The sequence below is a fragment of the Poromitra crassiceps genome (genome assembly GCF_964638095.1).
Source record: "Poromitra crassiceps genome assembly, chromosome: 10".
NCBI classification, from domain to species: Eukaryota; Metazoa; Chordata; class Actinopteri; order Beryciformes; family Melamphaidae; genus Poromitra; species Poromitra crassiceps.
The window spans coordinates 18,077,158-18,104,204 of NC_139631.1; the positions used below are offsets into that span (position 1 = coordinate 18,077,158).

Consider the following 27,047-nt stretch of genomic DNA (forward strand, 5'->3'; position numbering starts at 1 on the left):
TCATATTGCCAGTCTCACTCGCCATTGTGTACATAATTGGCTCATAATATGGTAAAGTACTAAAGAACAGGAGGGACAGAGCGCTGAAGCGGTCACAGCCTTGCCTCTCCTGCAAGAAGGAAATGCTAAATGCATTTACTTTTTTTTAACAAGTGGACAAATTACTTTTGTTTTTGTTCTCTTTTTTTTTTGTTTTTTTTTAATGGTCCGATCATTTCTGTTCCACATGTTTCACCTATCACTTCCTGTTACAGTGTACTAGAGTAGTATTCTAGACGGAGGAGCCCAGCTTGTGATCACTGGTGCTGTCTAAAGTATTGTTAATCGGCCTTAAAGGATCACCTGGCTTTGACTCTGGCTGTAATCTCTACTGCCCAGACGCAGTCCCATTTCTGTAACGTTGTGTACAGTGACCGCTAATGCTTTGTTTTCCATTTGTTTTGCCAAACCTTTCTGAAGCACTTTCACACGGCTTATCGCTACACAATTTAGCTAGGTCATACATATACAGAAATGTACATAAAAAAAGATCATATGACAAGTGTACATGTTTAAAAATGGATACCTCTTCTTCTGTAGTAATGTTGAACTTTAAACTGTGTTGTAACTTTTTCTCTCGGTCAGAAATCAAAACATTGCGACATAGCGCTTGGCCCGGTTCTGGTGGGAAGCGTCCTAAATGCTGTTTTTGGATGGGAACGACGGCGCCTCTTTGGCCGTATAGCGAGACAAATGCCCTCGGTGTCGTCCAAGGTACGATGGAGTCAGTCCGCTGTCCTGAATGACCTCGAGAACATCTTCCAAGGCTGGGTTTTGTATTAAGCAGGAGATGTTATGTTATACAGCAGTCCAGTATAATGTACAAATAATATTGCAAACTTATGTACAGTGTTCTGTGAAATCAAATTTTTTTGTATTTATTACACCATATTTTATACCAGTCGATTTCTGTTTTAAACACCAGTGCAGTAACTTGACTCCCTCTCCACCACGGTTTAAGTGAAAAGAATATATATGGGGAGCTTTACATAATTTATCTGTATCTAGTCATTGCATTCATTTTGTTTTCGCATTGGTGTAATGATTCCACATTTGGTAACAGCCGCTGCTCATCGACCCGTACCGTGACTCACTGTATTGATGTTAAACCAGTGTGAAGCAGTCCAGTCCACTACTGGAGTGTAAAGTTTGGGTTTCGGGGCAGTTTGATGCTGTTTGAGCCTGGACTCGAGTAATCCTGGCAGGACGAAGCTTATTTTGGCAATCACGCCCGAGCCTATGCTAGTGATTCTTCTCTGACACATGACTTTGTGTTTTCTGTCCTTAAAGACTTTCTGAAAGACTCCTCAAGCTGATCGGTGTTAAAAAGTCAGTCGTCTCACAACAGGGTGAGCTATTGGTGCCAATCTCCCACATTCAGTTCACTTCAGATCTCTCCCAGCACGTACAAGTAGTTGCATTTGTGAAGAAGAAGAAAAATGGTTTGATTAAGAAGAACTATTCTGATTTATTTTCCTCATGCGAGTAGAGAACTGCTCCTCAAATTTGCCAAACTCTAGCCTTCAGAGACGAGGTGAGCAGCGTTTTGTTCGGTAGACGTTCAGTAGTTACTCATAGGATTTCTGATCCAGCACCCATCTCAGTGTTTCTTGGAGTCAGTCTTTTTTCCCCTATGTTACAGTCATAGGATTTAGGCCATTACAGTACTTGCTGTAGTTCACACAGCTCATTATCAGGTGGGTGCATAGTTAATGCACTTATACATATTCAAACAGTCTGCGTGTTAACAGTCTAAACTTGAATTTCCTTCGTTCATTCATTAGTTGACATTGATTTTTTTTTTTATTCCTGCAAGTTTTTTTTATACAGCATTCATACATTCTGTGATTAGTAGACTGTACGGGACAGATTTGAGTCTGTGTGGCTGAAATCTCTGTCATGCTTCAGTTCTTCAGTTTGGTCTCCCAAGTCTTTCCTAACCAACAGCAGCTGAGGCACATACACTCAAACTCCACCTTCCCAACACGAGTCTCTCCGTGCTGGAGACACTGGTTTAATCCCCTTTTTTTTAATTGGTTGGAGGGTCTATTATTTGAACGCTAATTGGTTAGTTTTATTTGTATCTTTATATTTTCCCCTTTTATTGCACAGAGATTCATTGTTACCAGACAGCCTTTACTTTTGCACCTCCAGACCGCATGAACATGAATCATGGTGTGCCAGTCTGGCGTAACACTCACACGTTTTGTCCTCTTGCCCTTCTCAGCCAACACATTCTCATTCAGAAGGCGTCCAATGCCGCCGCTTTGTCACATATCTGCTGCGTCGGATGTTGGCGTGCACGCTACCTTTGTGCGTCAGGATGAGACGCACCTGGTCAAGTGATGCCTTTGGGTTGGGGTTAGGCACTGGTAGCCACTTGGTTAGGGTTTGAATATGTTGTGGGGCTCCAGGGGAATGCACCCCTTTCCCAAAGCCCCCTCCTCACACTAGACAACTGCAGCTTCCAACCCCAAACTATGGCTCGGGTCATGGTTTGGGAGGCTTGTGCTCGTTAACTCGTTTCTCAGAATTCTCCGCCTGGTTTCCAAGAAATCAAGGTGGCGTGCGCGTCAACGTCCCACGCACAAGGTGTGCGACAAGGCAGCAGTATTTGATGCCCTCAGAATGAGAACGGGTTGTCTCAGCTGTTAACAGCAGCAGTATTATGTATGCTTAATTTTTGTGTCCCAGGTGTGGCATCATTTCATTTACTTAATATAGTATCTGATGTATATTGTTTTGTTGGTTCATTTTTGTGCGGTGACCACATTTTTGAGAAGACAGCATGTTGATTCTCATTTCAAGTGATCCTTACAAGCCTGACGAGAAGGATTTTGGTTTTTATGCGTGTCCAGAATTTTGCAAATGTTATTTTTTTTTACATTCATTTAGAATGGGTACCCCTATGTCTGAAGGGTATGGTTCAGTTCACTGTGATGTCTTTTGGTTTTTGTGCAATGTTGCTGACTGTCTTTACGTTTTTGATTGACATGCTGTCAGGGAGAAATATTGTTGGAATAAAGAAATTCAGTTTCATAAGCACTCCTCTTTTTACATGTAGTAAAATTGCTTACAGTAATTCTAACTGGGGTCATATCTATCTCTCTTGGTGTTGCTTCAATTAAAACGTGGATGAACACAAAATACCATGTTGATTACTGTTCAACCTGTGTTATTGCATATTGCATATTGTTGAAGACTTGTAAATAGTTTGCATTGAACTTGCATAGGATCATGTTAGTGTGGCGTGCTATTGCCTGTACAATTCTGCTTCTAAATGTGTGTGACTGTTGGGACAACACTCTTTTTGTACATGACTGTCTTTTTATTTGAGACTATTGATTCTGTCCTTTTTCATTCTAAAGTTGAGTTTGAAGAGTTCAGACATGCCTGAAGTTTGACTTTAATAAAGCTGTACTCTGTCTCAGTGAAACGGTTTCCCTCACTTGATTTAACACTTGTACAAAGTTGAAAACAAAAGAAAATAATTGAAAAGACAAATAAACTGTACACAGGTGTATACTGTAGGATTCATACGGATTCTTATTGTGAAGTAATTCTCCAGCTGTGTTTGTGCAATTCCTTTTTCTCAGTACAAATATATAGTGACTCAGAGGACATTTTTATCTTGACAAAAAAAATATAAATCAATCAATTAAAAAAAACTAAAGCTGCACCAATTCCCTGTGTCAATACTAACTGAATTAATTATAAAAATCAAACGAAAATGAAAAATCTGTTGTAGCTCTGTAGCCCTTTAACCACAAGATGGCAATCTACAGTGTGACGTGGCTGCTTGCATCCAGTTTGTCAAGGCAGACAAAATAGTCTGGAGTATTATTTCCGTTTTTTTAATGGCAACCTGTAATTGATTTTTCAAATTAAAACTTGGAAATACTCAATAAATTAAACTCAAAATGTTCGATATCTATTTGAAATAAAATAAAATAAAATAATCTATTAATACAATTTAATATTAAAGGAATAGATATTGAGTAATAAAATGTTTTTCATATCTATAATTACATTTCCATTATTATCAAACAAATCAGAAATGTGTGAAGATTAGGCTACACTTAAAAGGGGTGTTCCTCCAAATTTGTCTCAGTTATGGTGGTTTGAATGGGCTTTGTAGATCTGATATTCAATCTGGTGGATGGCAATATGGCTGTTGGAAGAATTATAGTCATATATTTTGAAAATATCAAAATATTTTCAAAGGTCAACAACATCTTGAATTTTATTTGCTCTCTTATTCATGTGCCCTGAAAGCAAATGTGATTATTGATGTCTTTTAATTTCGGGTCTGTACCTATGGTCTGTACTCTGACCGATAGTTAGAAAGTATGTGCCTTTCATTAGCAGTTAAAGCAGTGGTTAACCTTTTTCATATTGAAGACCCATAATTTAGTCCACATTTAGACCCATGGACCCCCATTTGATGACATGTTGATTTTGTCTCTTAAATCTGAGAATATACTAGATATAATTTTGTCCAGAATTCCAAGACTATCTATATTGTAGGTAGAGAGATGGCAGAGAATTATGATAAAGTATGTTTAACAATTTTGCTGAGGACCCCCTGGAACCTCCACAAGCACCCCCGGTGGTCCGCGGACCTCACCTGGAGAACCACTGATATGCAGTAAGCAGTAAATCACATTTTTCCTGTACTGCATTAAAATTTATACCTTTATTTTGAAAATACTGAACCGGATGAGCGCTGATTTTGTTGGCAGCTTCACGTGCTCATCTCCGTGGCATCCTGACATCCTGGATTATTGTGAGTCTTTAAACGCAGGACGGTACAAGTAGATGATGGAGCCCTAATCCACGTTCAAATCAGATGTTAATATGTGAGGAAACGTGGTTAAAGGTAAGTAACGGCGGGACGGTGCCCGAGGCGCTGGGGTTCCCATTTGAGAATGCGGAAATGGGCCAGATGTCGCTTGACAGATGTTGCTAGCTGCTGCTAGCTTAGCTTGCTCTCTCTGATGTTTGCTTCATCAACAAAGAAGACTGCTAACGTTTAGCATGTTGTCAGTTGTCCTGTGTGTTTGGCAAACAGGGGCTGTCCAGGCTAGTACGATTAACAAGCACGCAGTTGTCGCTAATAAAATGACGTTTCTATTTTAAATATTTGTAGTAGCGCTGCAGAAAGATGTCACTGTGAACAGGTGCGGTGTATTTGGCCTAACGTTAGGTGTAGGTGTGTAGGGTTTTACTGTAGATAGATAGGTAACGTAATGGATTTTACCAGTCAGGTTGCCACCTGACCATACATCCATGGACCTGACACGAACTCAAATGTTCACACCTTTAATCAATTTCCATCATGACAGTTTACACTCTACTGCCCCTCAACCTCTCATGTCTTTCTCTTCTGTCCCAGTTAAGGCAAGGTTGCAAGTGGATCGACCATGTTGGCTGTTGACTGAAGTCCACTCCAAGAACCAAAATGAAGAGGAGGCTCCTGCGTGGTTTACTCTCAGAGCTGTCCGTCCGAATGCTGCTTTTGGTTGTGTTCCTGTGAGTATGTCTTTCTTTTAATTACATGCCTCTGCTTTCTGAATTGAATATTGGCACAATGCAGGCGCGGAACCGGTAGGGCCAGTGGGCCTGGGGCTTCCCTACTGAACATCAAACATGTAAAACAAAAAGCAAAGTCTTCGTGCGTAATTGTGCACTTAAACAAACAGGAAGGGACAAGCTCCCTTCCCCTCTCTCTGTCCCACAGCCTTCTGTCATAGAGCAGCATTCACCTGCTGTCTCTCAGTGCGACGCACATCCCGGGAATACTGAACATCGGGGCTTACTAAAAACTCATCTATCTTGTCTCCATTCTTTGTATCTCTCTTCCACTCTTTTCCTCGTTATCTCTCTCATGATTAAAGTCCTAAATTCCCACATCGCCCTGCTGTAAATTACCCATGTTTAATACATTTTTTAAATCTGTGGTGAAAGAAAATGTGAGAGGAGGTAGGAAGGAGAGTGTGGTAGCAAAGGCAAGTATCAACGGATGGGGGAGAGTTTCAAGCAGAAGAGTTGAATTTAAAAAGAGGAAGGGTGGATGAGAAGAAGTAACAAAGAAAGGAGATCGTTTGATAAATGAGTTGTGACACTTTGGGGCCTCTTCTCCTTCCCCTATCTGCTTCTCATCATCCCCAGGATATTATGACACACACTGCCTGCCTGCGCGCACAGATAGCACATGGACACACACACACACACACACACACACACACACACACACACACACACACAAAGTCTCAAGAGTCTCCATATTGTAGTTTCAGTTGGCTACGTCTCACCCTGGCACACAACCAGGCAGTAAGACAAATCAACACAGAAAATGTCTGACTGTGTCTTAATGGTCACCTTGTATACAGTAGTAGTGACAAGGAATTACACAGGAAATTGAATGGTTAAATAAGATTGCTCTATGTATAGGGGAGAGCAGGGCATGTGGTCACACTTTTTACTCATTGGTGTATTTCTTACTAGTGCCTTACTACTGAGAAACAATATTTTTCTGGAACACTAAATAGGCGACTTAGTTATTCAATATACTGATGTGGACATTACTTTCTTTACTTTGAGTCTCTTTTAGTCCAGCACCAGTTTTTTTAACCCGTGGGGGGATGTGTGGGGGATGTTACAGTAAGGCCCCAACCCGACAAAATGTTCCATAAGTTTATGGACAATTAGAAGGTTATTGTGCTTTTGGCTTTAATTGAGTGTACCGGCACTGTAAATCCTGTGTTGGATACAGGTGAGTTTATTTCTTGTTATTGTGCTGTTGGCTTTGAGTGTTCAGTATGTATGTATGTCTTAGTTATTATTCTGGCCTTAATTGTGCGTATATGCTCTGTGAGGGGGACCTTTATGCATCCAGGCCCAGGGGCCCGTCATTTCATAATCCGCCTATGTCAGTGCCCGATGCTCCTGTACACATTTCCTCCGGTGGCGCTGATCCTGACTACATTGGCATAGATTCTGGTAGCCCCACGTTGGCCCAAGAAAGCATGGTTCACGGAGATCATTTCTCTTTTCAATGAGACCGTGGTGTTTCCCCATGCGAGACCTGCTGGCCCAGGGCCAGATTTGGCACCTGCGCCCTAAAACCACAGTCGGGGAGCGAGGGGGTGGTGGTGTTTGTGTGTGTTACTGTGTGTGCGTGTCTGTGTGTGTGTGTGGGGGGGGGGGGGTATATTGCAGTGCTGATGGGCCTGATCAATTTGAAATGTGTTCCGTGGCCAATGGCAAGCTGTATCTTTTTGTGTTGGAAATGTAAACATACCAACTTACTGTACACTGCTCTGCTTGTGTGTTTGTTGCCCTCAGTGTGACGGAACAGCTTCCCCCATTCTACCGTGAAATCCAGCCGGAGGAGATGTGGTTGTATAAATTCCATCGTGTGGAAAGGGACCACGTCCCCACCTCTCTGATGTTTGTAAGTAGCATTTCTGCATACTTGTAAGTTCAATTAAACTATATTGCTCCTACATCTCCTCACCTCATTCCTTCCTAACACTGCTCACTGGAGAGGATCTGAAGTTGCTCCCCTTTTATCTTTCCGGACAATGTATTTAAAAAGGAAAGCAGAAATACTTCCATTATTCATTTTCCATAAATCCATTGTAGTGGATTAGATTAGTTATATTCTCTGTTTTCCCTTCTCTGCGATAGAGTGTGGCGTGTTTCGCCCCGCTGATGGTAATCCTGCTTTTCACCCTGCTGAAGAAAACGGAGAGAGGAGATCTGAAGGAAGCCTCGCTGGGTAAGGAACGGACAGCTGCGTCTAAGCATTTGGCTGGTTGCATAAAAAAAAAGGTGACTGTTCTTGAGTTGACGCTCCTTTTTGTGATTCATTATGAAAAATAAAGGGAAAGAGACATTAACAGAACGAGAAAGGGAAAGAGTAAGAGGCTGTTCACACAGGACGTGTGTATTTGAGAAGCCAGCGCCTTTCTTAAATTCATTCTCTATGCTAAGGATGCGCTAGGAGAGCTCCTCTTTCAAGGACCACACCTGGCGTTTAAGCGCTCTTGGCGGTTAGTGCTTTTTGGCGGAGCACTCTGGGCGTCTCTAGCTGAAAAAAGCTCAACGTTTGGAGGAAAAGCGTGCTGCTCCTCAATGTCACTCCTCCTACCCCTTCTCCTGTCAAGGGGATCTTCAAACTCTGCTGCTGCCAGCAATAATCTGGCTTTCATGTTAACAGTGCGAACAATCAACAACAACAAACAGATTAAACTAGCTGGCTACCGTCCATGTGATCGTATTGCGTCCTGACCCGTAACTGCGCACGATGGCAGGGAAAAAACAAAACAAAAATACTCTGTGGCTGTGGTCTGTGCGTGCTGGAAGTGCGCACAGGAAGCTGCTAATAGTGAAGGATTGTTTTCAGTCCTGTCTCTCTGTTGTACAGCTGTGACTCTGACTCTGGTGCTGAATGGAGTTTTCACCAACGCCATCAAGCTAGTTGTCGGCAGGTAAATGCAACAAAGTCATCTCTACAAGCTGCAGACAATAATACTCTGTTTTATGCTGGATAGATGTTTAATTGTGTGTGTGTGTGTGTGTGTGTGTGTGTGTGTGTGTGTGTGTGTGTGTGTGTGTGTGTGTGTGTGTGCGTGCGTGTGCATGCGTGTGTCACAGGCCGCGACCAGACTTCTTCTACCGCTGTTTCCCAGACGGTCAGATGAACCTGGAGCTGCGCTGCAGCGGTGACCCAGATGTCGTCACAGAGGGCAGGAAGAGCTTCCCCAGTGGACATTCTTCCTGTAAGAGACTCTTTTCAACAGTTATTATTATTCTAGAGATGGAATATCGGTATTGCGTGCCGATACTGACGTAATTCACTTATCGGATATCGGACTGACGTCGCCAATCGATGTTCCGATCCAGATTCCATTCATAGCTTGTACTAGATCATGAACCCACTGTAACATAACACCAGACAGTGCTAATAAGTTGGTGTAGTAGTAGTAGTAATGAGCTAGTAATGTTCGCATTTGACTAACTCAACAACATGTCCTTAGTTGTGGAGGTATGTTAGTCTTCAATTACATCTTGCTGGCATAGAGGTGCCAGTGTTAACACAGTCGTAGTTTTACTCATTTACACAAAACAATTCAGTCAAAATAAAAAGACAATGTGTCTGGTACCGGAATCAGCATCAGTATTGTCAGATATTCAAATTCAGGTATTGGAATCGGATAGGAACTGGGGAAAAAATTGATCTGTGCATCTATTATTCCTGATTAACTGATACATCCTCATCGTCACAGAGGAAAGACATCCAAGAGTAGGAAGGGGGGCATGTAATACAAAATGGGTGCATGTAAGTGTATTTTTACCTCCAGGCAGTTTCTTTGTACGTGCGAGAAAGCACCTCACTCTGAGAGCGTCTTGCTCTCTCTGATGCTTGTCTTTCTGTTACAGTTATCTTCTCTGATAGAGAAATTTTTAGATCCATTGGCTTTATTTCATAATCAATAAGCTATAATTGCATACACATAGTAGTTATTGGTATGAGTTATTAATCATAAATGCATATCACATAGACAAATGGAAGATGGACTCCATATTCAGATCAACTATAAGGCACATTAGCAGCTCCTTTCTATCTCACACCGTGCCCTGTCATGGTGCTCTGACACTTCCTGACTCCTGAATTAATTTATTATTTTGATCTCAAATGGTTTTAAATTCCATTCTACAACATTCTCATCTTTCTGCTATCTCTGTATGTAGATGTTCTCTTCTGTCTGACCTCTCACTCTGTTCTCCTTTGTCCCAGTTGCGTTTGCAGGGTTGGGTTTCACAGCACTGTACATAGGAGGAAAGCTGCGGTGCTTCACCACAGGCGGCCAAGGCAGAGCGTGGCGGCTGTGTGCCTTCCTCACTCCTTTACTCCTAGCGTCCGTGATCGCCCTGTCCAGAACCTGTGACTACAAACACCATTGGCAAGGTCAGAGTCAAAAAACATTCTTGAGTACTGAAATCATTGCCCACCTGGTGTTGAATCAGAATCATGAAGTGGGCTAAGAATCACACATTGCACCTTACAAAGTAATGGGATTGTTCAATTTCAACTTCGCACAATGTCCAACACTTGCATAGTACTTTATTGCGACATTTCGTGTAACAATATAAGAGTAGATATGAAAAAGAGTACATCTCAAAAAAGACCCCTTTTGAACTTTTCTGAGCTGAAAAACAATAACAAACCAAGAAGAAATTATTTTTTTAGCCAATGAAAGCGTTTTGATTTTGTCATGGAATTTTAACACAAAACACCTTGAGTTAAAGACCACATGGAACGGGTCTCAGAGAGGGTCGGTGACATATCAGACTGAAAACAAATTTTGCCTGAGATGAAAGAGGGTTGAGAGGCGGTCCATAGCGTGTCGATGATTTGATTTGACAGTTCTGGGGACTGGAGTTGGCGTTGGCCAATCCTGGCGCTTGTATGGGGTGTTCTGCCCCCAAATTCAGCAAGTTCTGGTGGTATGCCAGTGGAATCCACAGAGAACCGAGGAACTGGCTGCCTCCGCGCGTACTGCTGTTTCAAAGCCGAGGTAAATGTGCTGTCTGCCGGCTTGGAATGTCCGAGCGACCAGGGAGCGACAGACCGGCGGACGTTAACGTTATTCAGGGAATGCGAGTTAACGAGCCAGTTACATGCATTCTACATTAAATGAAGACATTACTGTTTGTTTTATTGTGTATCGTACATACTTATTTGCCAAATCATGTATGGGCTAGAAAAGTGCCCATGTAGGCACTAGGCAGCCATTTCACCTGTTCAGAATTTTCTCACAATGAAGATTGGTTGACAGCTGTCACGTCGTGATATGATTGGTTGAAATGGGGTAGAAATTTGATAGTGCAGGCTGACGTCAGCATACTGTATTTACAGTTATGAATGAAATCCTGAAAAATTAACATTTGATGTGAAAAACGAAAGAAATTTGATTTTTGACTTTTTTTTGCATACTGTACATTATTAAATAGGTGCACTGAATACCCAGGGATGTGATCTAAAATAGAAAACGTCACTTTTCATTTCAGCTCAACTTTAAGATTTTCCTTAAAGTCCAAGTTAAAGTTTACATAAAATAAAATTGGTTGCACAAAACACTCTTAAATCTTGTTACAGTTAAACATTTTAGGGAAACCTTAAGGAGAAGATTTAACCGTGTTTTGTGCAACCGATTTTATTTTACGCATACGCGATTCCAAGCTCGATTCCTAGGCTCGCATACGCAGCTCGGCCGCTGCGTGGCCTCACCCGCCCTGCAGCTCGGCCGCTGCGTGGCCTCGCCTGCTCTCTTGGCATGCGCAGCACACAATTGGTCAACTTTGCATCACTAATGACATCACTCACTGATGACGTGTCACTGTGGGACACTATGATGACATCACTGATGATGTCATAGACATTGTGACATCATAATTGACATCACAATTGCTCAAGTGACATCACTGATGACATCACTGGTGTCTCCCTTTTATTATGATGATGATGATATGATGATGATGATGATGATTGACACCTTAACTCGGACTTCAAGGAAAATCTTAACTCAAGGTGTTGTATTTATGTGTTTGTTTGGTATCCCCTCTATGCAGATGTGTTGGTGGGTTCCCTACTGGGCCTTGCATTCGCCTGGTTGTGTTACAGACAGCACTACCCTCCGCTGCAGGACGCCGACTGTCACAGGCCTCTGCGCCACAGAGAGACTGTCCCTGCTGCACAGGAGCGCAAACTGGCCAACTCCAACTACATACTGCCCCTGTAGAAGGGGTCTCATAGGATAATGCTCCCTTGCTGGTGTGATTTATAATGTGTTTTTTAAATCCTCCTAATTCTGGTTTTCACAACTGTACAGTGTATATAGAACACAAAACTTCAGATACAACAGCTGACCAGGTGAACGAAGTTCACTCCCCATAGGTCTCTGCCTCAGTTGTTGTGCATCAGTTCCTTATATTCACCACCTCAATGTTTTTGTTTTTTTGTAGACACCATTTTGAATAAGTAGATCTGATTTACATAACTTAGCCAGAGAAAAACTGGGGAATTTCACCATGAAATTATGTAAGCTGTTCACATCCAGAAGCAACATTCTGTTCGGTTTCCGTTTAGTTACTGTAAATGTGGAGTCATCAAAATGGCTCCATCAGCATCATGTCTTCTTTGGTCAGCAGTTTTTCCATGATTGCCTCTTTGTTGACTGCTTTGTCTTCCTAAAGCATATTCTAAATGTTGTGTTTCCACTCACAGATGTTGAAATTGTTACCTCGAAACACGTCATACCCGGCCAGTCCTCAATATAACATCTACATGTAGCAGATTTGCTCAACTCTTGTCACAGTTTTTTTGCAATACCTGCTGTACTTATTTTTTGTTGTTTGTGATAGATGAACGACACTAATGAATATGACTCTTAACAGAAGAATGAGTCGGTGGTCTCAGGCTTAGGTCAGGCTCTGTTACCACAAACTGGCTCCTCCTCCCAGCCTGTCCAGCCCCTTTTTGAGGCATGAACTGTTCTCAGTGAATGCTATGGGGAGGCCTGGTTGTTGAAGGAGCTACAATGGAACCAGATCTCTCCGCTGAACCTGCATGGGGTGGGACCGACTTGAGTCCTAACCTCTCCAGGTACCTGGTGCTAGCCTCCCAGCGCTTCTGCTGGTCAGCTTTTCTATCCTGTGAATAGACCGTTTCTCTTGGCACATACAGTGGTTTATTTTTTTCTGATAGTTGTCACTCACGGCTGTCGGCTGGTATTTGTGTGCTTTGTTGCACTGTTGAGTTTCCGAGACACAATGAGAACTGCAGTGTGGTTCCGTTACATTTAGGTTTTTACTATTTTTGTGGTCCTAGTTCTCTCTGTTTTATCCTTGGGATATGATTGAAAAGCTGGCTTTACACTGGAACAAAAACATGTTTTTAACACTGTTTGACATAGATCTGATTGTTTTTGCAGGCGTAAACTTGGAAAACAATCAAACCTGGTCATGTTTTTGTCTCTGTGTGAAACCAGCCAAAGTTCCGATGGGTCAAAGCACTTGGCTCATCGCGGTTAATCAAGCAAAGGCAATCAGTGGTTTTGGACCAAATGGTTTGGCAGAAAGAACAGACTAATTTGTGCCTTTGTTTACAACATTTCTTTGTGGCTTTCTGTTAAACAATGACATAAATACTGCATACATGCGCTTTAGCATTTATATTCTGCTGTAGAAACAACTTGGGTCTGAATCCTAACCCAGGGTTGTTTTGCAGCGTATGGTATTCAGTAGGTGTAGGACTACTTTATGCTAAAATGTGACGTGCTAATTTTTTTTCTTACCTCAAAAATAACTTTTATTGTTTTCTATAGATTAAAATTGTGAGGTGTTTGTTTGGTACAAATATGTTTGTTGTTTTTTGGTGGAAAAGGTTAGAATCTACAACTGATAAAACAAGTGACAACTGGGATAAGTGAACTACAGTATGAAAATGAAACAAACATTTGACTTTATACTGAGGACATTAACCAATAGTATTTTATCTCGACTTTGCAAATCTTATTGATAAGATAATGTACAGCTCTGTAACTTATATTTAATTTTGGGGCACACAGGAGTTTACTTGAATTTTAAATATTCATGTGTTTACCCTAAATGTGATTATGGTATTTTGTGATTATGAATGGAATCGCATATGTGGGCAAATTGGGTTTTCTGGTAGATCCGTCATGCATAAAATGCTTCACTGTATTGCATTGCTGTCTGAGAACATACTGATGAAAGATGAAGATGAAACCATCTTGCATGTTCCACTGCTTATTTCCCTCATCACTTCCTCCCTTTCATTGCCAGCTACCAGGATGCAAAAAACCCATATTTCTCCCATTGTTTTAGTGATTTTCAGATCTGAAGGCAGTGTATGAGGTTATTAATTTTCTTAATCCTCTGCTTTCCTTCAGATCTGCTAATGTGGCAAAACTTGTCTTGCCTGTTGCTTTGTTCATGCTGATCATTTGCATTGGCATGTAGGATGATAGCAGCTGCTCCTGCTGGCACAGTATGCTGATTGTATATGTGATGCTTTCGATTAATCTTTTGGTGAATCTAAATTATGTTTCTAAATAAACTCCTTAAATCCACGCTGTCCTTTGCCTGTGTTTTGAGTTGCCAATCCATGTACTGATGTGGACTATGCTGCAATGTGCATGGAAATGGATTGATTAAAGCAGGGATTCCTAAATGTTTTCAAGTCAAGAACCACTAAGTTGAGATCCTTTAGACAACAGCTCCCATTTAGATAACATTAAACTTAAATGATGCTTTTGGGGAAATTGCAACAGCAAATGGTAACAAGTAACAAATAATTTCACTATTTGCACAGCCTGTTAATGCTGCAATGGTGCAATCCATACCTTTACAGTTACTAAGCTTTAACTTAACTTTTCATCATCAATTAAACTGGAAAATAAATGCTTAATTATTTTACTATCTTTATGTGGAGGTCAGTTAAATTGCTTTTGTTGGCACGCTTGTTTATTCCCGTGATGGGTGTGGCTTTCAAAGTTGTTTTTTTTTTGTTTTTTTTTTCAATAAACAATGTGTGTGGCTTTCAAAGTATGACGCCATCCGCATGCCATCTGCCTCCCACTGGATTGGTTGGATGTGACGTATGGATTTGGCGCCACATTTCTAACAAGGAAAAGGAACAACACTATCGGAGCAAAAAGGCTCTGACAGCGGCTCGCGCATTAACTCGCTTGATATTTTGGCTTTTAACTCGTGAACAAGCTTTTTAACCATATTCTATATCGTCGACACGGTGGAAAATGTTTGTCACGGACATAAGAAAGGAATTTTATGAAGTTGTTGTCAACCAGGTAAGTTGTTTAGCTTCACGTTAGCTAAACCTAACCAAGGACGACTGTCTGTGATGTAGCCATATAGCTAACGTTACTGTTAGCTCTGTTCCTACTCGTCTCGTAGTATTTACGTTTCTCTCGTACACTGCTTTCAGAGAGTTGCCCTCCTGGTTGCACCAGACATCGATGCTCTCTGCGCTTGTAAGATACTGCAGGTAAAGTATTCAGTTAACTATTAACGTTGTTGGCTAACATTAGCCTCTTTCGCCTCTGTTCCACATTTGCTTCCAAGCTAGTTGGCGTTGAATAGCAGCAAGCTCTGTATGTTCTTCCTTTTAGTTTTAACCGGCAATAATTTAAAATCCAATGTACCTGTGCCCTTCCTATAGTCAAGTCAAGTTTATTTGTATAGCACATTTCGTACAGAGGCAATTTAAAGTGCTTCACATAAAATGGTTGACAGGAAAAGAAGAGAATAAATGGACATTTAAAAGCATCACAACAAAACTTAAAAAAAGATTATAAAAAGTGCATTAAGCAACAGGCGCAGCAGTTGCAAAAGAGCTAAAAACTTATAGAGGACTCATTGGGTTTGCATAGTAGCTGTCAGCAGTTAAAAGCAACGGTAAACATAAAAGTCTTTAGTCTATTTTTAAAAGTAAGTAAGGTTGGGGCAGATCTGAGGTCTTCAGGCAATTTGTTCCAGCTAGCAGAAGCATAGTGGGTAAATGCAGCCTTCCCATGATTTGATTTGATCCTAGAGACAGTTAATAAGCTGGACCCTATAGTTGGATCATTAGTCATTGAAAAGCCTTAGGGGTTTGTGATGAACTGATACATTTTAATCCATACGACACCTGATGGTCTGTATACACTTTACCAGGCGCTGTTCCACTGTGACCAGGTCCAGTATACATTGGTGCCCGTTACAGGCTGGCAGGACCTTGGCACTGCCTTTCTTGAGCACAAAGAGCAGGTAATGCAATGTTATACCTGACTAGAACTGAGCCTGTACATGACTTAGGTTACAGTTTGGACAATAGGGCAGAGCTGTTGACGTATCTCACACTATCCATGGGAAATGTATGTACTGTACAATTTTGCTTCTTGGTCTCTCGTAGTTCCGTTATTTTGTTCTTGTCAACTGTGGAGCCAATGTCGACCTCCTTGAGATGTTGCAGCCAGATGACGACTCCATCTTCTTCATCTGTGACACCCACCGGCCTGTAGATGTAGTCAATGTCTACAATGACACCCAGGTGAGCGACAGCCGGCTTGAAGTGAGAACACTGAAGGACCCCAGAGTAAAAACCTTGAACCCACGCTAACACATGTAGAAGTTAACATTTAATAAGCTCTGATCATTCCTTCCACAGGTGAAGCTGCTAATCAAACAGGATGATGACCTGGGTGTGCCCTCCTATGATGATATCTTCCGTGATGAAGATGAGCAGGAAGGGGATGACTCAGGGAATGAGAGTGATGAAGGCTCAGAGCCTTCTGGGAAACGGAGGAGATTTGATGAAGTACGTGTTGAGCAGGATCAGTATCCACCACTGTAACCGAACGGAGCAGTACTATCCAGAGTGTAATGGTCGTATCACTGTTTGTGATCATGTCATTGTAGGGAGCAGTGGAGAGGAGAATCGAAAGACAGCGGGCAAAGAGGGAGTGGGAGGCACGGAGGTGAAGTATATTTTTTCAGAAGTCATTTGGAGTATTTCAAGAAGTCTGTTAGTACAATGTCTAAATTGACACTAACCTTTACACTCTTTTCACAGACGTGAAATCTTGTTTGACTATGAGCAGTATGAATACCACGGGACTTCAGTGAGTAATTCAATTATTAGTTTTTGCAGCCACTTCTATAAGTGACATGTTTGTCTGTTCTGGCACGGGATGTGGATGATGGGGTGCACGCGATGTCGGTAACTATGCGCACAAGATCTGCAGCCTAGGCCCCTCCCTCAACTCCCAGGTCGGCACAGACAGAGAGACAGGCGTAGAGAGAGTGAGAGCATCTCAAGGTCGATAGCGGGTCAAAGCCGGTGAAACACCCACGCGTGCACACGCACAGTTTAAGAAACATCTGGAAATTAATGGAGAATTCACTTCCTCATTGTCGAGACTTGACTGCTTTCCAGGTGAGGCAGCAGTCAACTCAAACAAGCCTAATGGCAAACTATGGCTATGAGAGAGCGGCTCGAAATGTGTGCACACACACACAATGCCGGGGAGGAGGGTTCGACTTGCGCAAACCTGCACCGCTTACTTCAACACCTTGGTGTGATTTTTATTTTTATTTTCTACATGGGTCTTGAAAGTCTAGAAAATAATTTAAAATGAATTGGATAATTTACATGTTTTAAATTTTAGTTTAGTTTAGGAATTGCACAAAAACTTGTCCAGATACACAACCTACATGTAGTTTTCTCTGTTGTGGTATTCAGTCCCTCCTCCTGAACAAAATGCAAATGTGTTTCTTCTGTTAGGCTGCAATGATGCTATTCGAGTTAGCATGGGTATTGACTAAAGACACAAAGGATATGCTGTGGTAAAGTATTTCATGTATTTTTTTATTACATAAAATGCCGATGCTTGAGGATTGACGAGAATAACAATGCACACAAACTTTTAAGACAGGCCGTCTACTGTGCATGTGCTTAGTGGAGAGTGATGTTTCTGTGTTTTGCAGGTGGGCTGTCATTGGGCTGACAGACCAGTGGGTTCATGACAAAATTACTCAGTAAGAATCTCTTCATAATTCCAAAACTACATATTTGGTTACAAGATGCGACGTGTAATATTTGCATGAAGACACGCTAACGCATGTTGTACCTGTGTCTGCCTTGCTCCTTTCTAGCATGAAGTATGTCACAGACATCGCCACCATGCAGCGGCACGTCTCCCGTCATAATCACAGGAACGAGGATGAGGAGAACTCTCTCTCCATCGACTGTATGAGGATTTCCTTTGAATACGAGCATCCTTTCCTCATCATGTCGTCTGTGTCATGTTCCCGGAAGTAAGCTTCTGGATGAAATAGTGCTGTAGAGTTGCAGCAGAATGGAACGTTTGTGATGTACTTTGAAAGGCTAAGACGTTTAAACAATCAAATTAAATTGCATCAGCTTTATTTGATGCATTCATGATTCAAACATACTTCCTGGAACATACTCCTCCACACACACTAATAGCTAGTATGTGACGTGCGTCATGTGACTATCAAGCATTTTGGACCTCCGTTGGCGCTACTCTCTTTAAATCACTGGGTCAGCGGTTGTAATTGCAGACATTAATAGTACAGACTTTTTGTAGCTGTGTGTCTCTCGCTGGCTCTTGTTTGTGTTTGTGTTGCCCTTAACCCTCTGCCTCAGCCTGCGTCTAAGCCTCTACCAGCACTGGTCACTGTATGAGAGCATCTGTAATTCATGCTACACGTCCTGCAGCTTCAAGCTTTGGTCCTTGAATGGCCAAAAGAAACTCCAGGAGTTCCTAGCTGACATGGGGTGAGTGCCTAGAATAAATGGCTTGGTGGATTAACACTAAAATGTCTATATAACAAGAGTAATGATTGTATTTAGTTAGTTTCAGTTGAGTGGAAGTTGGGCTTTGTCTTGTCCACTCTAAGGCCATGTCCACACGGAGACGGAAGCTATCTTTTTTTTTTTTCATTTCAGAAAAGTTTTCCATAAACATGGAAACGTTTCAAGAAATGTGTGTATCCACATGAAACCACTGAAACCGCTGTAGAATAACAGAGAAAGACAATCTCGTCAATAATGGCATACAACCTCTAGGGGCGCACAGTCTATAATGTGTATCTCACTGTAGCAGCAGCTTAAACCCTTGGCTTTGCGGGGAGGTTTGCCATGTCGATGAATAAAATGATGAAACCTACAGTATACAGGCAAATGCAGAGCTGTTCAGCAGGGCTGATGGTCTCCCTGTAGCCTACAATATAGAACGTTAACTATCGGTGACATTCCTGATATCATCCACTTCCATGATCTTTAGACATGTTGCAAACACATCCCAGCGTATTGGCCGCTCCTGCACATCACAGCACAGGCTATGATGCAACATAAATATACATTATATAAACTCATGGCATAAATGTGTTTTTATTGGAAAAAGTCGCGTCAAGTAAGCTAAAGTCTTGTTGGAGTGGACACGAGCGGATATCACAGACATCACAGTGCAACCGCGTGTTCCTCAAACCTCTCACTTCCCTATTCACGTTGTATTTACGAGGGCTATATATAGGGCAAGAGAGTATGTTGGTTACACTCAGGGTTTAGATTTCATTTCATTTCATTTTGTCCAATATTAAAATATTCCAGAATTGCATGTTGTATTAAAAATAAATATAATTTCTATCTAACACGTTAAGCCTGATTTTGTTTGTGTTATTGTAAAAATGTAGCCGCCGCTAAGCCTTCTGGGAAATATCCGATGAAGGGAGGGGAGGGGTGGATGGGAAGAGTCAGCTGTGTGGAGCCCTGAGGATGTTGTAGGCTACACGCTGTTCTCCGTGTCCACTTGTTGCTGACGGTGGTAATAGAGGAGCATTATATTTTGCTGCAAGATCCCCACTGCTGTAGCACGAACGTTACTGCCATGATTGTTATTGTTGCTGGTGGAGAGAGGTGGGGCTATGGCGTCATCGTTTCAGGAAAGATGCGTATGGGTTGTAAACACGGAAATGCAAGGGTGGCGTCTTCAGATTTAATCACTCTGGGACCCGTTTTGAAAAATTAGCGTATACGGCCAGAACGTATAGTCCCAGAACGCGGTTCCATCTGGACGAAACGGCTATATGACAAAAAACTTTAGCGGATACACCTAAAGTCGTCTCCGTGTGGACATGGCCTAAACCTTAACTGTGAAATAGAACTGCATCATGGCCTCACTTGATAGTAGTTCCACTAGCCGATATTACGGTACGGTACAGTACGGTACTAGTGGATGTTGCAAGGTTTGTTGTCTCTCATTCTCTCCTTTTTTTCTTCTTCAATGTCTTAACAGTCTACCCCTGAAGCAAGTGCGCCAGAAATTCAACTCCATGGACATGACGATCAAAGAAAACCTAAAGGATGTCATAGAGGAGTCTTCCAATAAATATGGGTATGAATCTAGAGAAGACTAGATCAGAAAAAGTGGCACTTGCTGTCATTCAGTTTCCTTTATAAATGACATGCCTGCATATACTTACAGAGAATCTGCAATGATACCCTGTGTCTTCCCCCTCCACCAGTATGAAGGATATCCGTATCCAAACCTTTGGCGTTCACTTTGGCTTCAAGAACCGTTTCCTGGCCAGTGACGTGGTGCATGCTGCTGCTGCCTTGCTGGAAGGCACTGAGAAAGAGGAGAGTGCCAGCGACAACTTCATCAAGGCCCTTGACTGCCTTTCTAGGTGTGTTGCAGGAATAACGGTGTGGACATTTTACAGCTTGCATCAAGTGTTACAGTAGATTAGAAGAAGTCAAACCAAACACACTCGGTGCAGGTTTCAACCAGTAGGGAGGAGAATGAACCAGCTTCACTGCATGAAATCCTTATGCTATCACATTTTCTTCAAACTTGACATGATGACCAGGATAGATGCCTAGGCAAGTAATGTATCTAGCTGTTTAGAGATGTAGGCAAGGAAAGTTTATATAGCAGAATAAAAACAGAAAAAAGATCAAGTTGTATAGGCACTGCAGATTAAAAACGTTTTGAGCCTAGAATGTTAATTGCTTCTTGTTATTGATCATAATTGCATTAAGTTGGTCAGAGTAATCTTTGTATGTCTCTGGTTGGTCTCTGTCTGTATAGGAGCAATCTGGAGCGTCTGCATTTGGGCATTGAGCTGGCTAAGAAGAAGCTGATTGCCATCCAACAGACTGTAGCCAGCTGCATCTGTACCAACCTCATCCTGTCCCAGGGGCCCTTCCTCTACTGCTACCTCATGGAGGTATGAGTGTGTCTCTCTGTTCCACCTGCACATGACACACTCACTGATCACTTTATTAGGAACACCATACAATACAGGGTAGGTATCAGCTTTCAGATCAATGTCAATCGGCTACCAAAGTGACATCTGCCTCAAGGTTTGACATGTTGCATTCTGAGATGCTTCTCTGCTCACCGTAGCTGTAAAGAGGTTATCTGAGTTCCTTCCTTTCTGTCAGCTCCAACCAGTCTGGCTGTTTTCCTCTGACCTCTCATCAACAAGGTGTTCGTTCCCTTTCTCTGTACTGCCGCTCACTGGATGCTTTTTGTTTTTCACAGCATTCTGTATCAACTCTAGACTGTTTTTGTGTGAAAAGCCCAGGAGATCAGCAGTTTCAGAAATACTCAAAGCCTGTCTGGCACCAACAGCCATCCCCATTCTGATGTTTGACGTTAACAATCTGAAGCTGCTGAACTATATCTACATGATCTTGCATGCACTGCACTGCTGCCATGTGATTAGCTGATTGGATCATTTCTCAGGGTGTCAGGAAAAAAATTGTGATTCGATTGATTGATTGATTGATTGATTTTATTTGATGAAAGTAAAAATGAACACATGACATGCATCTCAGAAACGCCATCAAGGACAAAAACACAATCAATTCAAATACTTTTTTCCATTGTGGTCCTTGGTCTTAGACAGACAAGACAAAACACAAAAAAAAAACAGCCATAGGTACTTAGAATCAATGATGAAAGTGAAACTACAAACTACAAACTAATTCACAATATTAAAGTACCGAAAGTGATTCTTACATGAAACGATTCTCAACTGCCTTTTTTTAATGAAAGAGCATTTTTATTTATTTATATTACTTCAACTTATTTTCTCTTAGGTTTGCCTTTGTGTGTAGTACTGTTTACATGATTGCAAACAGTTGATAAAACCCTTTCAAATATAGAAAAAACTACATAATGGACACTTTATTCTGCCAAAATTTGCTACACTGCCTTTCTTAGCACACAGCAGGCTAGAGTAGTCCCTGAAATCCCCCTATGTACTGAATCGAGAATACATTTGGAATCGTTTTGAATCGAAAATCGATTCTTGAATGGAATCGTGACCCCAGGAATTGAAATTGAATCGTGAGATACCCAAAGATTCACACCGCTAATAGTTTCAGAAATAAGCAGGTGTACAGGTGTTCCTTATAAAGAGTGTATGGCTGCAGGCGCAGCTTAGTGCTGCATACTCGCTGGCTTAATCCTTTCCTCCCCCTACCCTTTCATCTGTAGGGCACCCCTGATGTGAAACTATTTTCCAAGCCCATGGCCTTGACTCTGCTCTGCAAGTACCTCCTGAAGGCCTTTGTCCATTCTGTGAGTACCTCATACATATTGCTGTCAAAATGGATTTAGACTGGAGGAAGGTGCTGTCGTGTACATTGAAAGCACGTTGTTGATGCTCCCTGTCTGCACTCGTCTTTGTTGTTTAGACGAGGAATAAGCGCTGCAAAGTGCTGCCCCTCATCATGGCTGCTCCCATGGATGTGGAGAAGGGAACTGTCATTGTTCTGGGCATCCCACCAGAGTCTGAGACATCTGACAAGAAGAAGTAAGAGTCCTCTTTGTAGGGCTGTGGATATTGGGGAGGGGAGATTTATTAACATTTTCACATGAACAGAGTTGCTAAGGCTCAGAGTATACTTAGTTTAAATCAAATGAAAGATTTTCTCTAACTTGCAAATTGATTTGTTCTCACCAGTGCAGTACCTTTTTAGGAAGCTGTCTGAAACACAATTTTCTGTATAAAAAGCAATTTCCCTCCTTTGCAATTGGACATTGTAATAGTACATATTCAGGGTTTCCGCAGGTCCTTCAAGTCTAAAATACCATAATCTGAATTTTAGGCTTTTTAAATGTCTTAAATACTATTTTGACAGGTCTTAAAAATTGATTGGATTATGAAGTTAACATTACTTTTATCAAGTTAAGCTTCAGTCTTGCTTTTAAATGTGTTTGGGGCGGGGGGGATATTGATCACACTGTAACAAAACTACAAAACGAAACAAAGATGGAATCAATAACCACAAATGCAAACTTTGCAGCCCGGTCAGAATTGATCGGAGCACACCTAGCTGTGTCGCGATGTGGTGTGTGGGCTAATGTACTTTCATCTAAAAAGGGTAAGTGCAAGTTCAACGAGATCTTGCTCGAGAACAGCAAATTTAGTACTTGGTTGAAGCTGGTTGAAAATAACAAATTTGTGCAAGAAAACACTGAAATTAGGAATGTTTGGTATAAACCCCCCCCCCCCCCCCCCCCCCAAATATGGATGCAAAATAGGTCTTAAATTGCAATCATAATGCTCTTAAAAAAGTCATAAATCTAACTTGTTGAAACCTGCAGAAACCCTTGCGATTTTTATAGTTTTCCTTATAACCATGTAGCCTACTACCGCTAAGCACATGTTCTTGCCTTGTTTAAAAGGTTTTGTGTGTTGGTGTTATATGAGAGGCAAAGTATGTTATGTCTATATGGATGTAACAATTAATGCCTAATTCTCTTAACTCTTGTCCTTTTCTCTGTATTAGTTTCTTTGGTCGGGCATTTGAGAAAGCCGCAGAGAGCACCAGCTCCAGAACGCTCCATGACCACTTTGATACTTCGAGTAAGTGAAAGGCAGTCATCATTTACTATTGCATTGTCAAAATCCACACAAACCTGTTGTTCTTACAGGGAGTTGTCCTGCTCTTTATTGTCCACTAGGTGGCAGGCCTGATATAGTCTTCATTCCTTAGACCAGTGGTCTTTGATAGGGGAGGGGGTCTGCAGAGGTACTGCAGGGGGTTTGCCAATTGTTATCAAAGTAGTTTGTGGAAAATTGTAAACATGTATTTTAGACACACACACAAAAATATTGAGTAAACTCCAATCATTAATAGGCAATAATAAAGCTCTTTTCACACACAAATTATTTACAAAGCGAATCTGATGAAGCAATATGCAAAACATGTTCGCTCCTTGCTTTTTTAATGTAATATCTATTAATATAAGGAAGTGTCAATCCTGATATCCTGGGGTGTGCTGGATTATAAATGATGGTATAGGCCACACTTAAAATGCAACACTATTTTATTTATTTTTTAATCCTAGGGGTCCCTGCTCTGCTTCTCTATCAACCAAGGGGTCCTCCTTGAGCTGAAAACGGTTGAAGAGCCCTGCTTTAGAATGTAGATCCAAACTTCTGCACTTCTTCTTACCTGTTTTTTTCTCTCACCCCAGTAATTGAACTGAAGATGGAGGACAGGACCAAGTTTCTGGACGCACTCATCACCCTCCTGTCATAAGAAACCTTCCACACTCAAAGGAGAACTTCACCGAAAAACATGCTTTATTTTGCAGATGATCTCACGCATCCAAAAACTAAACAGTTTTGCAGGCATTCATTTAGTTTGACAGTGATTGAGAGTTGATTTGAGTTCAGTTGTGGACCAGTGATGTCATTCATGCAAAAATGACATCACTGGTCCACAACTTAACTAAAATCAACTCTCAATAACTGTCAAACTAAATGAATGGCTGCAAAACTGTTTACAGTTTTTGGATATGTGTGAGATCAGGTGCAAAATAAATCAGCTTTTTCCCCCCAGTGAAGTTCTCCTGGAACGTGGGCATGAGTTTTGAGTAAAAAACAACAACTAAAAAATAGGTGCTGCTGACATACACATCTACATGTCAGATGTGATTGAAATGAATTATTCTCCACCTCTGATGCGGCCTGATAACAACAACATTCAAGAGTCATAGCAGTGCAAGTGCTGCATCAATGTTTTTATCAGATGTATGTATATTGTACAGTCCTTTTTGTAAATGTGTTAACATTTTAATTTAGCTTTTAAATGCTTGTAAATTGTTTGCCTTTTATTACTGTCTATGTATGCGAGTGTCTTTCATGTATCTTGTTTGATTTCTTTTTTTAATAAATCTTAGTAAATTACCATTTATTTAAATGTTTTCATTGCCCATAGTGATGAATAGCTGCTGTATTTATATAACTCCAAGTAGGAAACTACCTCTTCAGGGTTGTACCGATATGAGGACCACCTCCATTTTTTAGATGCCCGTTATTAGCAGATTAGCTAATTCAAATACAAATTCCTCATAGATTTCTTGTTGGTTCATTGTGCTTGTGGCACTCTTGATCAAAGCAGAAATAAAATGACATTAAACAGTATCACATAAGGGCTGAAACATTGAAAGAAAACACAGACCTTTTCCACATTAGAAACAACGATCCCTCATGTGTAGAAGGGTTAGACTGGTAAATACCCTGGCCTGATTTACCGGGTATGGTCCAGACTTCATATGTGGAAATGGCTAGTCTGTGCCACCTGGCTGCCTTAAACGTGACAAGAGTTGCCATGGAATAGGTGGTGGCACCTTACTGGACGCGTGTTGAAGGTTACAAGGGACTTCATCTCAAGGGACTATTCATCTCTGTCAAGGAGAATTTGAACTTTCCCATCTGTCGCACTCATACAACACAAAGAGCTGGCACAGAGTGATAACCTGTTGGCAGTCAGCAGACTAGGGCAGAAAGGCTTGATCCAAAGTTCGACGACCATCTTTTCATCTCAGTCCAATCTTTTGTTTTCAAACCTAGCAGTTCTTTGTGGTTGAAGATAAGAAGTCAGACATGTGTATGAGATGTAAAGCTACTGAGGTTTGATGAATCTAACATCTTTCCCCTGAGCTGCTGATGTAGGGCAAAGGTGAAGACCGTGACCTTGGCCCACATAGGGGAATGTAGGCCAGGCTTCCTGGTGGTGATTTGGTGTTGGTCCAGAGCACGAGTGGGTGGGACCCAGGTCGCTCTCTGCGGGGTGATGGAGGTCCTTATCACCCTTGGATCATGATGACATCATGACCCTCAGAGCAAAGTGTTTGGGTTGTTTCACAGGAAAGGCTGGACTGATCAACACTGAGGACGAAACATGCCAAGCTCGGCATCGTGCTGAGGCAGGGAGTGCAGCGGGGATCTGTGTTATTGTCAGCCATGAGGTTGTGTGCGTCAAACATTTAATTTCCTGGTGTATAAATGTGTATGTCTCCATACTTCCTCCGGGTGGACAATTTGAGAAGCGATTCACATCCATGATGCTATTGTTTACAGAGCAGATTGATCTTATCCATAAGAAATAGTTATATAATTGACTGAGGGAACAGCTAGCAGACGTAACAAATGCATATCAGCAGAGATGACTTGTGTCACTTATAGGGTGGAGAGAGGTTGTTTATTATATCTACATCATCACAGCTTCCTACCAGTTGTTACTGTGTGTGCGCGTTCATATGGGGGAGTTTGTGAGTTTGTAATGATTGTTTCCGCTCTTCATGCCTTCATATACCTTGACCTCTGGGCTTATAATCTCCTGCTCCTGTGCAGTCTGACAGCTCCATGCCCCTCTGCTGTCCTGCCTGCCCTTCTTTACATCCAGCTGTTGGGCCCATCGCAGTCTTCTCCCCTCACCCGTCAATCACTCTGCTCTCCATCCCCCTCTTGCACCTCTGGTGAAGTGGGGCCACTGCCCTTTCCGCTGCTCTGCATCTGAGGAATGTGGCACGCACAAGACCCTACACACACACACACACACACACACACACACACACACACATACACATACATACATACATACGATACATACATACATACAATACACACACAAACATACCCACAGAGGGAGGATCATACAGCCAATGCGTACTGTAGATGTGCAGAGCTGCATTTTGAAGGCCTCACACTCAACCGGGCATGTTGCTTTTACTCCACAGGGGTAAGCTGCTTTGTGGGGCCTTGGGGGATGTTGGAGTGTGTGTTGGCAGGGGGGTGATTTTTTTTCTCTCTCTTTTTTGGTGGGGGGGGGGGGGGAGAGGGCATACACACCATGTCGAGTTTTGGTATACAGTATTTTTGGTGGTTTGTATTTAGACATTTTCCTTGACACATGATGCGGCGATGCCTGCAGTTCCAAGTTACTAAAGTTTTCGACGGCGATATCAGATCGTGCACCAAAGTGTATAGTGTACTCTATATAGAAGCTGCTTTAGAAGCATAGTTGTAATTTTAATAAGGGTTGGCCCGGCATAACCAGGTTCTAAAAACTGTCACTGAACAATGGC

General features: G+C 41.8%; 2 protein-coding genes across 2 annotated transcripts; both read left to right on the top strand.

Moving 5' to 3' along the window:
• Positions 1-4,807: 4,807 nt before the first annotated feature.
• plpp5 (phospholipid phosphatase 5) lies at positions 4,808-14,193 on the top strand. The gene is made up of 8 exons (XM_083644329.1): positions 4,808-4,918; positions 5,435-5,571; positions 7,387-7,495; positions 7,732-7,822; positions 8,471-8,534; positions 8,701-8,825; positions 9,845-10,015; positions 11,680-14,193. Exons 2-8 carry the CDS (start codon positions 5,501-5,503, stop codon positions 11,847-11,849), a joined length of 801 nt encoding a protein of 266 aa, XP_083500455.1. The 5' UTR covers positions 4,808-4,918; positions 5,435-5,500; the 3' UTR covers positions 11,850-14,193.
• Positions 14,194-14,821: 628 nt separating this feature from the next.
• cdc45 (CDC45 cell division cycle 45 homolog) lies at positions 14,822-24,299 on the top strand. Its single transcript, XM_083644212.1, has 18 exons — positions 14,822-14,939; positions 15,077-15,136; positions 15,805-15,897; positions 16,043-16,180; positions 16,298-16,447; positions 16,549-16,607; positions 16,703-16,751; positions 17,414-17,475; positions 17,617-17,667; positions 17,785-17,946; positions 18,299-18,430; positions 19,950-20,048; positions 20,179-20,340; positions 20,745-20,883; positions 22,161-22,244; positions 22,361-22,479; positions 23,459-23,535; positions 24,150-24,299. Exons 1-18 carry the CDS (start codon positions 14,889-14,891, stop codon positions 24,212-24,214), a joined length of 1,752 nt encoding a protein of 583 aa, XP_083500338.1. The 5' UTR covers positions 14,822-14,888; the 3' UTR covers positions 24,215-24,299.
• The last annotated feature ends 2,748 nt before the right edge of the window (positions 24,300-27,047 follow it).

Coding starts and splice junctions, on each gene's coding strand:
- plpp5 (XM_083644329.1), top strand. CDS start 5,501: ATGAAGAGGAGGCTCCTGCGTGGTTTACTCTCAGAGCTGTCCGTCCGA. Junction 7,496..7,731: donor TCCCCACCTCTCTGATGTTT/GTAAGTAGCATT, acceptor TCTCTGCGATAG/AGTGTGGCGTGTTTCGCCCC. Junction 10,016..11,679: donor CTACAAACACCATTGGCAAG/GTCAGAGTCAAA, acceptor CCCTCTATGCAG/ATGTGTTGGTGGGTTCCCTA.
- cdc45 (XM_083644212.1), top strand. CDS start 14,889: ATGTTTGTCACGGACATAAGAAAGGAATTTTATGAAGTTGTTGTCAAC. Junction 15,137..15,804: donor GCGCTTGTAAGATACTGCAG/GTAAAGTATTCA, acceptor ACACTTTACCAG/GCGCTGTTCCACTGTGACCA. Junction 18,431..19,949: donor GAGTTCCTAGCTGACATGGG/GTGAGTGCCTAG, acceptor ATGTCTTAACAG/TCTACCCCTGAAGCAAGTGC.